This window comes from Phalacrocorax aristotelis, chromosome Z, assembly GCF_949628215.1.
Source record: "Phalacrocorax aristotelis chromosome Z, bGulAri2.1, whole genome shotgun sequence".
NCBI lineage: Eukaryota > Metazoa > Chordata > Aves > Suliformes > Phalacrocoracidae > Phalacrocorax > Phalacrocorax aristotelis.
In genome coordinates this window covers 647501-660020 of record NC_134311.1, presented here as the reverse complement: position 1 = coordinate 660020, position 12520 = coordinate 647501, and the positions used below count along the sequence as shown (strand labels likewise).

Below are 12520 nucleotides of genomic sequence, written 5' to 3'. Positions count from 1 at the left end.
GCAGAGTGGTGCTGAAAGAAGAAGAGTACTGTTCATCAGTTCAACTTCTGCCTTCTGCCTGGCAATAGGAAAGAGAAGGTGGAACTCGGAAGGAGGCAGTGACTCGGTTCTGAGGTGGGTTTTCTTTGGTGTGCCCCTAAGGTACCTGATTTCTAAAGCCATAAAAATAAATAGGCCAGATTCCAAGCTGCTGATTCCAACCCTGACGTCCCCACTTCTCCTGATAATCTCCCAGCCTCTCCCAGAGGGCCACAGCCCTTGCAGTGCCTATCAGAGACCTTCAGTCAGGTCAGGAATCCCGGGGAAAGATACCGAGACCTGGTATCTTTGCTGGGAGACAGCGATGAGGAAGGACAGAAAAAAAGGAAAAGGAAAAAACCTAATAAAGAAAATGAAGCAAGGCAAAGCACATCATCTGTCTTTTCTTCCATGTTTTGTGGTACCTAGAGAATGTTTCTTTAAACACATGTACAGATACAGCAAAATAATTGTATGGGAAAGCTTCCTCACCTACCTGCCCCACTTTCAGGCACACCCCAGCACAGCCAGACCCTCAGAAGGTACCGGTGGTCCCACCTCCACACACTGCAGGCTGTCCTAGAGCCACCCTGGGCACAACCCCACCAAAGAGACAATGACCCACGGCTCCTGCCCCGCCATACGGAAGCACCGCAGAAACACAGAGAACCTGAGGTTAGGAAGCACCTCCGGAGTTCCTCTAGTCCGACTCTCTTGCTCAGAGCAGGGTCACCTAAAGCAGGCTCCCCAGGACCATGTCAAACCATGTTTTGAACATCTCCAAGGACGGACACTCCAGAGACTCTCTGAGCAGCCTGTGCCAGCATTTCACCATCCCCATGGCAGAAAGGTTTCTTCTCATGTGAAAGAGGAGTTTCCTGTGTTTCAGTTTCCGCCCATGGCCTCCTGCCCAGTCACTGGGCACCACCGAGGACAGCCTGCTTTTATTTGCTTTGCTCACCCTCCATCAAGTACCGATGCACACGAGGAAGGCTCCCTCCACGAGCTTCCCCTTCCCACATGCAAACACTCCCAGCTCCAGCAGGGTACACCGTCACCACCTCCAAGCACGTATACAAAGCTTCCAGCCCCCTTCTCTGCATGCTTCTGCACCTGCTGGATGCTCCCGCTCTTGCGCTCTGCTAGGTGCGCTCCAGTCCTGTCGTTTGCATAGGACCCCTCCTTACCATCAGCTCAGAAAGTGCTTGACCCTCCCTAATCAGGAGCCAGATGGAGACCGAAGCTCAAAGCGCCCTTTCATCAGGAGTGTCGCGATCCAGTGTGTTATAAGACTCACCATGACTTGGGCTTTGCAAAAAGTTATGTATCTTGCCCAAACTCAGTGCCTAAGCTCCAGCCTTTGGAGAGAGTAAGGCATCTTCAGACTGCTCCACCCACAGGCTGGTGTCTGGGGCTGCTCACAAGAACCCTCCATCCACAGGCTGACAAGGATCTGTGGCCGTTCTTTGGGAGGGGATCTGCATCCTACATGCCTTTGGGACCGCACTGAGCTAGATGCTAAATATTATCAGTGTTTAATCCTGCAGAGATCAGCCTGGGATTTTAGAGGAGTGGCTCTTTTCCTCCCCTTGAAGGCATCAGAATCCATGCTGGCTGCAAACACTGAACTGCTCAGGGACAATCCACTTTTGGCAAGGTTTCCAGGCCACTGCACTGCCTAGCTTCAGAAGTGACCAACGGTATCTGCCACTCAACAAAACCTAGTGAAGCCATGGCTCATAAACTGCAGTCACAGCATGATGGGATGAACGAAGCAGGATGAAGAGTCAGGAAACAGGCTTCTCCTATGAGACTGAGCACTCCTAAGGAAAAACACGCTGGGAGGCTAGCGGAGGTACATTACAGCAGAACAGTAGCAAGAAATGGCTCGTCTTTTGATGTGCATTTATCCCATTTTAGCATTTCATTTCCTAACTACAAAAAATTTGACAAAATATGCAGCAATATGGAAGGTTAAACATATCCCTGTTACCTGCATTAGCCAGACCCGCGCCACCTATGAAGAAATAACTACCTGGCATAATACACTACATCTAAAGTGTTGGATGCATCAACACCAAGGAGAAAGTCAAGGTGATCTTTCCAGGAGCGGAGGAGTCTGCTCAGCCAGATGCATCTGCCCCACTCACCGTACGTTCAGTTCAGCCTGAAGTACAGGATCAGTTATATCTGGTGGCCGAGTCCAGCCACGCAAGCCAGATCAGATCACTAAGGTGACGGCCACTGAGAACATCTCTCCTCCCCCATCCCTCCAGATGATGAACTGACTCCGCTCCTGGTTCTGTCCTGTTTCTCCTCGCCTTTTTGATGTGCGCGCAAAACGTGCAGGCAAGCCAAGACATTTGGCTCTACAGGACCGTTGCCTCCAAGGCTGACCCCATGAAGGAGCACACGCGGTAACGCTCCTCCCGTGGTATGGTTACAAGGTTGAGTGCGGAGGATAAGCAGTAACCAGTCCGTGTTTGGCAGTCTCATTCTCTCCTTGCACGGGTGTGTAAGCTGCAAAAAAGCATTGCAGCCTCTGCTCCATCAGTCCAGCCCCAACAGAACACACTCATCTCGCTGGAAGCCAGCCCATCTGAGAGTGCCCTGGCAGCGACCTGGAGGATCAGCTAAGTAAGGGCAGGCACGCTGCGATGGAGAGGTCCTGGCATCGGAGAAGAGCGGGCTCCCCTTCTCCAGCATCTGCTGGAGGAACAAAACCGCCACCCACGGCCTTTTAACAGAGCGACACAGAGCTCACGTCAGACCCCGCTACAGCAAAACTCGCTTCTCTGGCGCCGGGTGATGCCGGCCAGCAGTCACTCCAGGCTCTGCTAATGCAAACCGACTCCGCAGCCGGCCGCATCCCGCACTGCCTGCAGGTTTGTCAATCTGCCCTGGGCGCCGTATCGGAGAGCCACGCCAAGGTGTCAATTTAGCACGACTTTGTCCTCTCAAAGTGATACCGACCACGCTGGGATCAGCAAGCCGGAGCAGGGAAATGCATCTGCAGGTAATTAGTAACAATCACAGGCTGCTTGGAAACTGCTGACTACAGCAGTAATGAGCTGGGCACATGTCATTGGCTTGTAAATGGAGAGAACACTTATGGACCGTGGCAGCAGGCAGTAAGGGAAGAGTTGGGTTTTTTTTTAAAACCTAATATTTAATGTGGCATAAAAAGGATGGAGAGAAATCGAGTGGTTCTCTAATCAGAGCTTTGGCTGGTGGTCCATAACACAACAGACTTGGCAGATGAAGCATTACTGAGAACTGTCACTAAATTTTCCCTTAGACATATCTAGCAGCAAGTGCTGGCATGAATGACAATGTTTAAGCAATCCTTTCATCTTCACAAAGTACCCCAAATGTTTTGATCTGCCATCTTGCTAAAAAACAGAAATCTTACATTTTCTACCAAAAGATCACAGAGGATCTTTTGCATCTCAACCCTCAGTACTGCTTTGCTGCCCACACCACAGCCCAGCAACAAGAACAATGAAAGACCGTGATCATAATTCACTTAGGACCTCCATTCTTGGCTTTATTTGCATTAAATTCTTTTACGATCTGTCTTGCAGACTTAAGACTGACAAAATGAACTAGACTTAGGTCTCTTCACAAATGGCAGCCCAGAAAGTCTCCAGACTTTCTCATAAAAACTGATTAAGCTTGACCGGCAGATACCGGCTATCAAAAGGACATCAGTATTCTTAGCTCACGCCCCCTATGCCGTATTTCAAGTTCTTTATCCCCAGAAACACAGCTTTTCAGCCCTACACCCACCGATAGCCCCACTCTCTGTGGAAGCGTCGTGCAACCACACGTTCACAGCTGTGCTCCACATACACCAAAAGGGTTCCTGACACAAACAGCGTTTCCCACCAACAGACTCTTCGGCACGCTAGGGCTCGCTTGCCAGTGTCTTACGCAGCTCTTGGTCTCGTGTCAGCGAAGGTGTTACAGAAGTGTTTATAATCTGGAATGTCAGTTGAGATGGGGGGGGCAACCTCTCAAGCCATTAGCACCCCCAGGCGCAGACTTCGGACATTTTGTGGAGCTTTATCCAGCCACCCCTCCCTTTTACAGCTGAAAACATACCAGCTAGCACTACCAGAACAAGCTGTCCCTCAAGGCTTTCAGTCTCCTGCTCTCAGTTTGCTTGGACACATCACAGGACAGACTGTCCAGAGTGAGGAAGAGTGGAAACACTCAAAAAAGGGTGAAAAAAATTAAAAGCAACTCAACTTTCCAAATCTCAGGAAAACACTTGAATTTAGGTTGGCCATTCCTCCTCCAACGAGGAGCAGTTCACAGGAGAAATGCCATCAGGGGTCTGCAAGGCTCGGGCTCTTCATTGTGGATCTGCGAGGGTTGGGTTCCTTCCTGCTGGACAAAGGGCCCAAGGCCCCGGACCTGGCCCTGGCAGGACCTGTTTCTTGCATCAGTTCCTGATCACCAAAGGGGGCTGATACAAAGCTAACCTTCCAGGTGTTGCCTGCCGTGTCTACCGCCTACACGCAACCACCCACCCCGGCCCCAGCTTAGGAACATCAAACCACTGAATTTTACCATAGCTTTGGTCAGACCCCAGACAACAATGAAGCTCCCAGAAGGCAGAGTAGGTGATGTGTTAGCAGATGCTTGCTGGACCTCACTCCCATAACCGCCACTGTGTATCATTGTCCGGCTCCTGCTAACTTTCAGTGCTACCTACTACCGATGGAAGGCCAGCAGCAATATGCAGCAAATTAGAAAGGGACAATAAACGTGGCTCCTCTGTCCCACCAAGGAAATGGGGTGGGAAAAGAGGTGCGACTGTAAAAGTGAGTTAATTCTTGGGAGAAAATGGAGAAGTCTGTCCAGAGCTACAGCGAGAAGTGCATCACCAAGTGTGCCGTTACTTACATGCCCTGCACATTACGAAGTATGGCTCACTGCTCAAATCTTTCTGCCCCTGACGGTCTGCAAGTCCCCTCAGCTCATTAGGAAAGCCTTGGGGCAAAGAGCACGACTCGGTCATATCGTGTATGCCCAGCACTACAGGGCCCAGATCGTGCTGGGGGCTCGTGGGTGCTCCATAGCGCAGGCAGCACACAGTCGCTATGGGTGTTACAAGAGGAAAGGAGAGGCTAGCAGTCAGAGTGTCTGCTCAAAAAATATATCAAAAGGTATAGGTTTTAAAAAGGTTTTGATATGCTCATGTAAATCGAAATTTTATTAATGCAGGTGTTAGAAAACTCTACAGCAATATCAAATTAAAGATAGAAATACCTTCTGCCTGTAAAACGTGCTCTGTTATAGTTTGCACCCTGTCATATTTAAGACCAATGGCAGGTTTTTTCTAGGTTTGCTTCTCATAAAGCCTGCTCCACGTTTTTGATGAGGACTAGTAAATTTAACATTTGGAACTTTCACTCAGGCGTAGGTTATGTCACAGGGAGAACCCACGTGAAATCCATACCGAGCTCGGCAGCATCATTTCTGTAGTCAGTTTTGCTCTAACAAACATGGTCAGTCGCGCCACCAAACTCTAAGGAAGCAATAACGTAAGAAGCACGAGAAGTCCTTAAACCACTTGTGAAAGAACAAGCTCTGCTGAAGGATCAAATCAAACAGCAGCTTTTGGCTGAACCTGATTTTGGCCAGGATAGGCAGTTCCTTAGGAGAAGACCCAGGCGAGGAAGCACTCACACTCCCTACCATCCTGCCTTCCCAACTTTCACTCCTTGATAATCCAGCTCAGTACTTTGTTGCCATCCTGCTTCCCCTGCAAGACATGGCTCCCATCAGTCCCCATCCCGCAACGCAAACTGGGGACGTCCCAGTGGGAGAGCCCCAGAGCGCAACGCTCACAGGACCTGCGTGTGCGGTACGAGGGGCGCTCATCAGCCGAGCACAAGCGCCTCTAACGGGGCGTCAGGGCTGTCACGGCGGCACGGGCTCTGATCAGCAAGAGACAAACGCCCAGAGATGAACGAAGGGCAAAAGGACACCCGTGATGTGCCAAGGCAGCCGGGGTCTTTTGCAATAAGCAGCATGTCAGGCTTCGAAGAAAGATGCAGGGAGCTCTGTAGCAAACTATTATGGAATAATTTGCCTTAGGAGCCATTTCTTTGTAACTTTCATAGGCTGTACAGATGGCTTACGACCCCAAACATGACAGTTCATGCTCCTTCTATAAATATATATAACTATATATGTATGCTTTTTCTCCCTGCGTGCTATAAGCCACAAATATCCAAAAATCCCTTTCTGTCCATCCATCCATCCATCCCCAGACATCTTTCTTATCTACGAGTCTGCCTCTTGAACCACCACCCATTACCTGACAGTTATTTCAAGTCTCTCTCCTCCCACTTCGAGGATTTCCTTATGGTTCATGTAACTCTAATTTCTTTGGAATACTCCTGAACTTTTGGCAAGAAGAGCAGAAGGCTGATGCCATGAAGGGTTAAAACAATTCTGTAATAACATTGGTTTCCAAAACTGCTCTCCTGCTTCAGGAGATTGTAGCACTTTCAAGAGACAATAATAGTATACTACAAACTGTATCACCGCCCCTTTTAGCAACAAAATAAACAAGTAAATCCAATCTTTGGCAAAACAGAGAAAACCCAATGACACAAGGACAGAAGCAACACACAGAGGTAACACACATAGGAAATGTACAGCCTTAAATCTTAAAATCCCTTTTTTCTGATTCCTACAATTCCTTTGCGACACAATCCCCTCATTTTCTTACCATCTGGGCAAGTGGTGTGGTCAGTCCCAAAATGCTAGGTGACCAAAGCATTCATCGAACAGTAGCTGCTCCCTAACTCTCGCCCTACACCTGCTAAATAAATGCAGGTGATGCTGCATTCTTTGAACAAACAAGCTTTGCTCTTCATTCAAATGCTCAGCCTTAGCGCACAATTACAATCCCAGAAATGGCATAAAACACAGGCACTTGTAGGAATCAAAAGCATCCAAAATTCAGGCTAGTGTGAGCTGCCATAAAAACCCCACCCAGCCAAACGTGCCAGGCACCTTTATGAGCAACAAGCAACAAAGCCCGAGAGCAGAGGCAAGCGTTCTGCTTCTCAGTTACACCTTGGTATTCAGGATGCAGGCGTGGCGCGGAGGGGCACACGCCTTCCCGGATGAGACGGATCGATGCTGCATCTCTCGGCTCCGAGCAAACACTACTGATTTATACGAGCCATTCACCTGACTTTCAACAGAGTGGCTACGAAATCACAGTTAAAAAGAGACTTTTTGAGCAAAGGACTCCACATCTGACACAACTCCTCCGTAAAGGACATCACCCGGCAACGCGTGCGCACACACTTCGCACCGCTTATCAGCGCTGCAAAATCGCTTACCTGTGACAATAGGGTACGACTGAGGCCCAGGAACGCTCGCTCCCAAATCTGCAGAAGTAGGGCTGGTTATATTGGCCTTCATATCATCTAATCCACCAGCTAATGATGCCATGGCTGAGTACTCAGTTGCCTGGAAAAAGAAACAAAAGGCATTTTATAGATAATAAATCTACTGTTCAAGAGCTTTTGCCTGTATGACACAAAGTAGATGCAATACAGAACTCAAAAGCCCTTTGTTCAGTCAGTGTTAAAGGCAATACCCATTTCCATGGGGCTGTTAAGCATTCAAAGTGCTCAATAAGCAGGTCTGTGCTTATCACTGATGTTCTCAGAGAACACCAAAATGGGCTTTCTTTATAAAACCGAAGCCAAACTCATCAGTATGTAACAAAGCTTGCCTTAAAGAGGAAATTTTGTAGAGTAACCGGGGGCTAAGTGTAAGTTACTTGCTTGTTAGAGAAAAACGTTCGTGCCAGTTAACCTGAACTCTCCTTATTTCAGCGGCGGCACTTGAAGAGACGCGCGCTAATGAGCAGGTGGGAACAGCATGTCCCGTGTCCCCCCTTTTCTTGGGAATGCTGCATTTTCTTACCATCTCACAAGAAATAAAGCGCACACAAATAAAAGTGTTTGCTTAATGGATGGATTTGCAGCCAACTGTTTCTAAATCCAGACTATTTAAAAATAAATCACCTGATTGTTGTAAGGATGCTCTTTCATCTCCTGGGAATCTTCTAATCTCATTAGCTAAAGCTACAGTAAATGAGCACAGGTCCTCGGAAATCAGATTGTTTCTGTGCTATAACCCTGTAAAAGTCCATGTAGCTATGGCAGTCTGCAGCAGGTGAGGCCAATCCATGCATCCAGAAGGACTTTCACAGACATGACAGAAAGCTTTTCTCCATTTGCCTTTTCCCATTATTTCTTATTGTCAGGATAATTCACACAAAACGGGACATTTCTTTTCAGAGTTCTCCCTTCCCTGTTGCTATTTGCAATTTAAGTTTTAATCCTGTATTTATGAGATCATAATCATGGCCCTAACAGCTGGAGGATGATGACTTCAAGGGAAGAACAGCGATAGGAACAGATAAAGTGAACAACAACAACTCTGAGGCTGATCCCGCTGTATTTCTGCAGACAAAGTGCAGAAGCTGTGGGGAGCTGAAGCAACGTAGGGCAACCCAGGACCCCAAGATTTTTTTGTGTGCCAAATTTAAAAAGTTAACTTTTGTTTACGGAAACAAAAGCTGATCTGAGTGAACATGTCTTTCTCCCTCTTGCAAGTTCCTTGGAAACGTCTGAGAACCGAGTACACAAGCTGGTATTTGCCACGAGTTCGGCGCTTTGGGTCAGATATATCTGTATCTCTGTTGCTCAGTTTTCACTCAAACAGAAGTTAATTTACATGGATAATCCCGTATTAGCAGATCTGTGTTAATACGTGTGTTTCTTCCGAGGATGCAATCTGCATGAGGCATGAGTATGCCAGCACCTTGAAGGATCCCCCGCACAAACCTCTTTGCAGATGAATGTGTCAAATACATTTTGCCAGCGACCAGCTGCTGGCCACCCTGTCCTTTCACCCAGCCCACGGCTCAGCACTGTGGGGTCCTATGGCCCGAAGGCTTCTCAGCAATGACCCGTCTCCTGTGCTCCTCCCTAACCTCTGCATTCACCTGCTCCTACTCCTCAGCCCTTTCAGCTTACTCCTCCTCCGACACCCTCCATGCCCCCACACTTCCCCTGCCTTCATGCACCCAGCCCCTTCCTACTACCACCATCGCCTCAAAGACACACACGCCCGCACCTCTGCTTCAGCCCCACCTGTGCACCCTGGGGAGGACAGCCCCTGCAGCACCCCTGCTCCCTGGAGGATGCCAGTGACGGTCCCAGCCTTTCTCCTTCCCACAAGTGCAACCAATGCTCCTTCTTCTTATTCCACAACCTGCCAAGGTTCGTTTTTCAGCCTTTCCACACCAGTCCATCCAGTGCCCTATGTCTGTGACCCCGCCTCCCCCCTGCACTCGGTACGTGCACAGGCAGCAGCACGAGTGTGTTCGTTTCGCTCCCCAAAGCCCTGAGCTGGCAAGACACTGGAGGAACAACAGCATGGCTGCAGCCCCGCAGAGACACCCCCGGCAGCTGGTGATGCACGAGCAGTGTGGGATGGTCCGGCAGCACAGCACAGAAAAAAGCTGTCCTTTTGTACTGCTGTTTGGTATTTCTGATGTCTGGAGAATAGCGCACATCACTCCCTGGGGAAGGACACCTTATTTCACCCCTGCTGCTCTAAGCAAGCCATAACCACACCATATCCAGGCTAGAAATCTCTTTGTATCTTCCCGCAGCACACTGATCCACCACTCCCCGTGGGCAGGGTGTGAACATTGCTTCCAGCTGACGAAGGTGGAGCTGGCCACCGGTAGTTTGGGAGGAAACATCCAGCTGTGCGACAGGCTGGGCCACATGCAGGGCTGGGACAGGGGGTGCACGTCCAAACCCCACACCCAAAAGTGGCTTCTGGGACTGCTGCTCCTGGCACAAACCCAACCAGTCCAAGCCCCTGCCCACAAACCCCAGACACAGGACTCTGGAGCAGGCTGCAGGGGTCAAAACACCACACCTGGCTCCCTTTCTGGGGTCCAAGGACCTGACATCGGAGGAAGCAGGTCTCACCTTTTAACTGTAATGATCTGGAAGCACCACATCAACGCACTGAGCGCTTGGCCCTTCATGCTCTGAGGGACTGACCAGTTTCAGTGTCAGAGGCAACCAGCTATCAGGGTGTAGCACACCTCTCCAGGGGCCAGGGCGGTGGTACCCCTTGCTCACCCGCCTCTCCCCATCGTGGGCAGACAGAGGGATGCGCAGCAGGACGGCCCTCCTGTGGGCAGTGCTGCCCCGTCTCCCCTGCCCGCAGCGGCACGGCACCAGACTGTGGGACTGGAGGGACTGGAAGCGTTACAGCTGCCCAGCACGGTCTGGAGGGAGAGCCCATGGCCAGGTGCCACTGCTGCAGGGCTCCAAGAGATGGGCGCATGAGAAGTGGAGGTTTGGGGACGCTCCCCGCTTTCCGTCCCAGTAGCTTGCTGCAGACAGGAGCTGCACCTCTCTTGCAATGGCCCAGCAACTTTTCCCTTAGGTAAGAATAGTGGGATTTTCCAGCCATTTCCCTGTTCCCAGGGCAAAACTGTGCCCACATCTCCCCTCAGAGCCACGAGAGTCACCAGCAGCCGCAGCAACCATGCACCCACCGCCGCTGCCGCTCCCAGCAGCCAGGCAGAGCGAGCCTGGGATGAGGGGCAGCCCTGGTGGCTGCCGAGCCCCCACCTCCCCACACAGCCCTGGTGGGAGAAGTGCCCCCCCCGCGTCACAGCCGTCTCTGCGGCCACAGCTCCCACCACAAAGCAGCAGGGACATGGCTGGGGCCAGCACCACGCTGACACAGCAGCAGTGAAATACTGCGCAGCCGAGAGCTGTGGAAGAGACGGAAGCAATACTGGTGCAAATGATGGCCATCACCACCCCACTGCAAGACGCTGGCAGGGAGCAGGGAGCCAGGGGTGCAGAGCAGAAGAGCCTCCACCCCTAAACCAACAGGCAGGCACTGACTGCAGCCCTCCTCACCCCCACGGAGGGGCCAGGGGATCACAGCACCCCCTGAAGAAACAGCAAGCCTCGCTGGCATTGAGGGTTTGCAGCACCAGGCGTTCAGCCACTCGCAAGGGGCACAGCGGTATCCCGTCTTCCCGCTCCCCCCAGGCAAAGCCTGTCCTTCCAGACGCCCCGTCCAGAAAGGAGACAAAACCCTGGGGGGAGGCAGCGCTCATGGAGCAGCCCCTCACCTCGTGGCCCCATCAAAACCCTCCTGCTGACCCTCCCCAGGAGCCTCTCTAGCTGCTCAGGGGAGCAGCAGAAGGGGTCTCAGATTAGGCTCTTCCACCGGCGAGCCCGCACCGCCGCTCGGGCTGGATGCCTGGGCAAGGCCAGGGGTCCTTCCCCACACAACGGGAAGCCCGACCTGCTGCTCAGTAGGTGAAAAAGCAAGAGTCGGGTGTTCAGTACCCTAGAAATTACCTGAAAAATGACTGCCTGCGGTTGTACCACGCACTGTCTCATCAGCATGGAGCACCACTGCCATAGCATGGAGGAGAGAAAACACAGACACGTGAAACGAGGAATATATAAAAGGAGAGACCGAGAAGGACAAACTGAAAGGAAGGGTCAGAAGGGGGTTTTTGTGCTCCCCCTGCCCCATCCCGCTCAGCTGGGTACCTGGCAGGGGGCTGGGGCTGGGCCCCCCCCAGCAGGCATGGCCCCTGGCAGGGGAGCAGCTGGGGTGGGGAGGAAAGGGGTGGTCTCTGCGCGCCTGTAGGCAGCAGCAGACCCCCTGTGACAGGCAGCGGGGTCTGCATGGTCCTTTCCTGCAAGCCTTTGCTGCAGAGCGGAGATGGGAAGGTTTCTGTGCTGGGAGAAGTTTCACATCCACCTCCACTGCAAAAGCTTTATTTCTAAATATCACCACCCAGGGTGGGGGAAGTGATGGGCAGATGGACGGAAAAGGGGTGCAGGAGTGTTTCAGCACCATTTCCAAACAATTTATGTTGCGTGGCAGGAGACAGGCTCTGCCATCTCCTGCTGCACTGCCATGAAGTGGCAGGACAGCCCATCGCTGCCTTCATCCCACGCTTTTCCTAGCGAAGATTCCTGAACGTAACCCACCTAAAGGCCCACCCATGGTACACGAACAGCAATTTTTGTCTTTGAGTTTTACTTGGAATTTTATGTCAAGGTGGCGAGCAAAGACGGACACACAGTGGGGAACAAGACCGTTCCCTAAAACAGCCTGGTTCTGGCGTGCCAGGGTGGGAAACTCAGGGAGGTCACACAGGCTAGGATGAGCCCTGAGGTAGTGCTGCAACCCAGGCAGCATGAGCCCAATGCATCCCCCTCCTGCCCCATGCCTTTTGTAGGGGGCAGACCCCACACCCCAACCAAGAGACCGCACCAAGCAAAGACAGAAAAGCGGCAAATGCTGCACGGGGCAAGTGCCCACTGAAAGGCGCCAGCTGGTGCCCGCTGGGATTCACACATGTTGCGTTTCGCATCTGCTCGGTTTTCCAAACCGC

At 51.4% G+C, this 12520-nt stretch overlaps 1 protein-coding gene across 1 annotated transcript in view; it reads right to left on the bottom strand.

The window, feature by feature from the left end:
• Positions 1–12520, bottom strand: part of PAX5 (paired box 5) — a 135282-nt gene that overhangs the window by 55440 nt on the left and 67322 nt on the right. The window contains exon 7 of the mRNA XM_075079028.1: positions 7389–7518. Coding sequence (XP_074935129.1) covers positions 7389–7518 — 130 coding nt within the window. The remainder of the gene's footprint in view (positions 1–7388; positions 7519–12520) is intronic.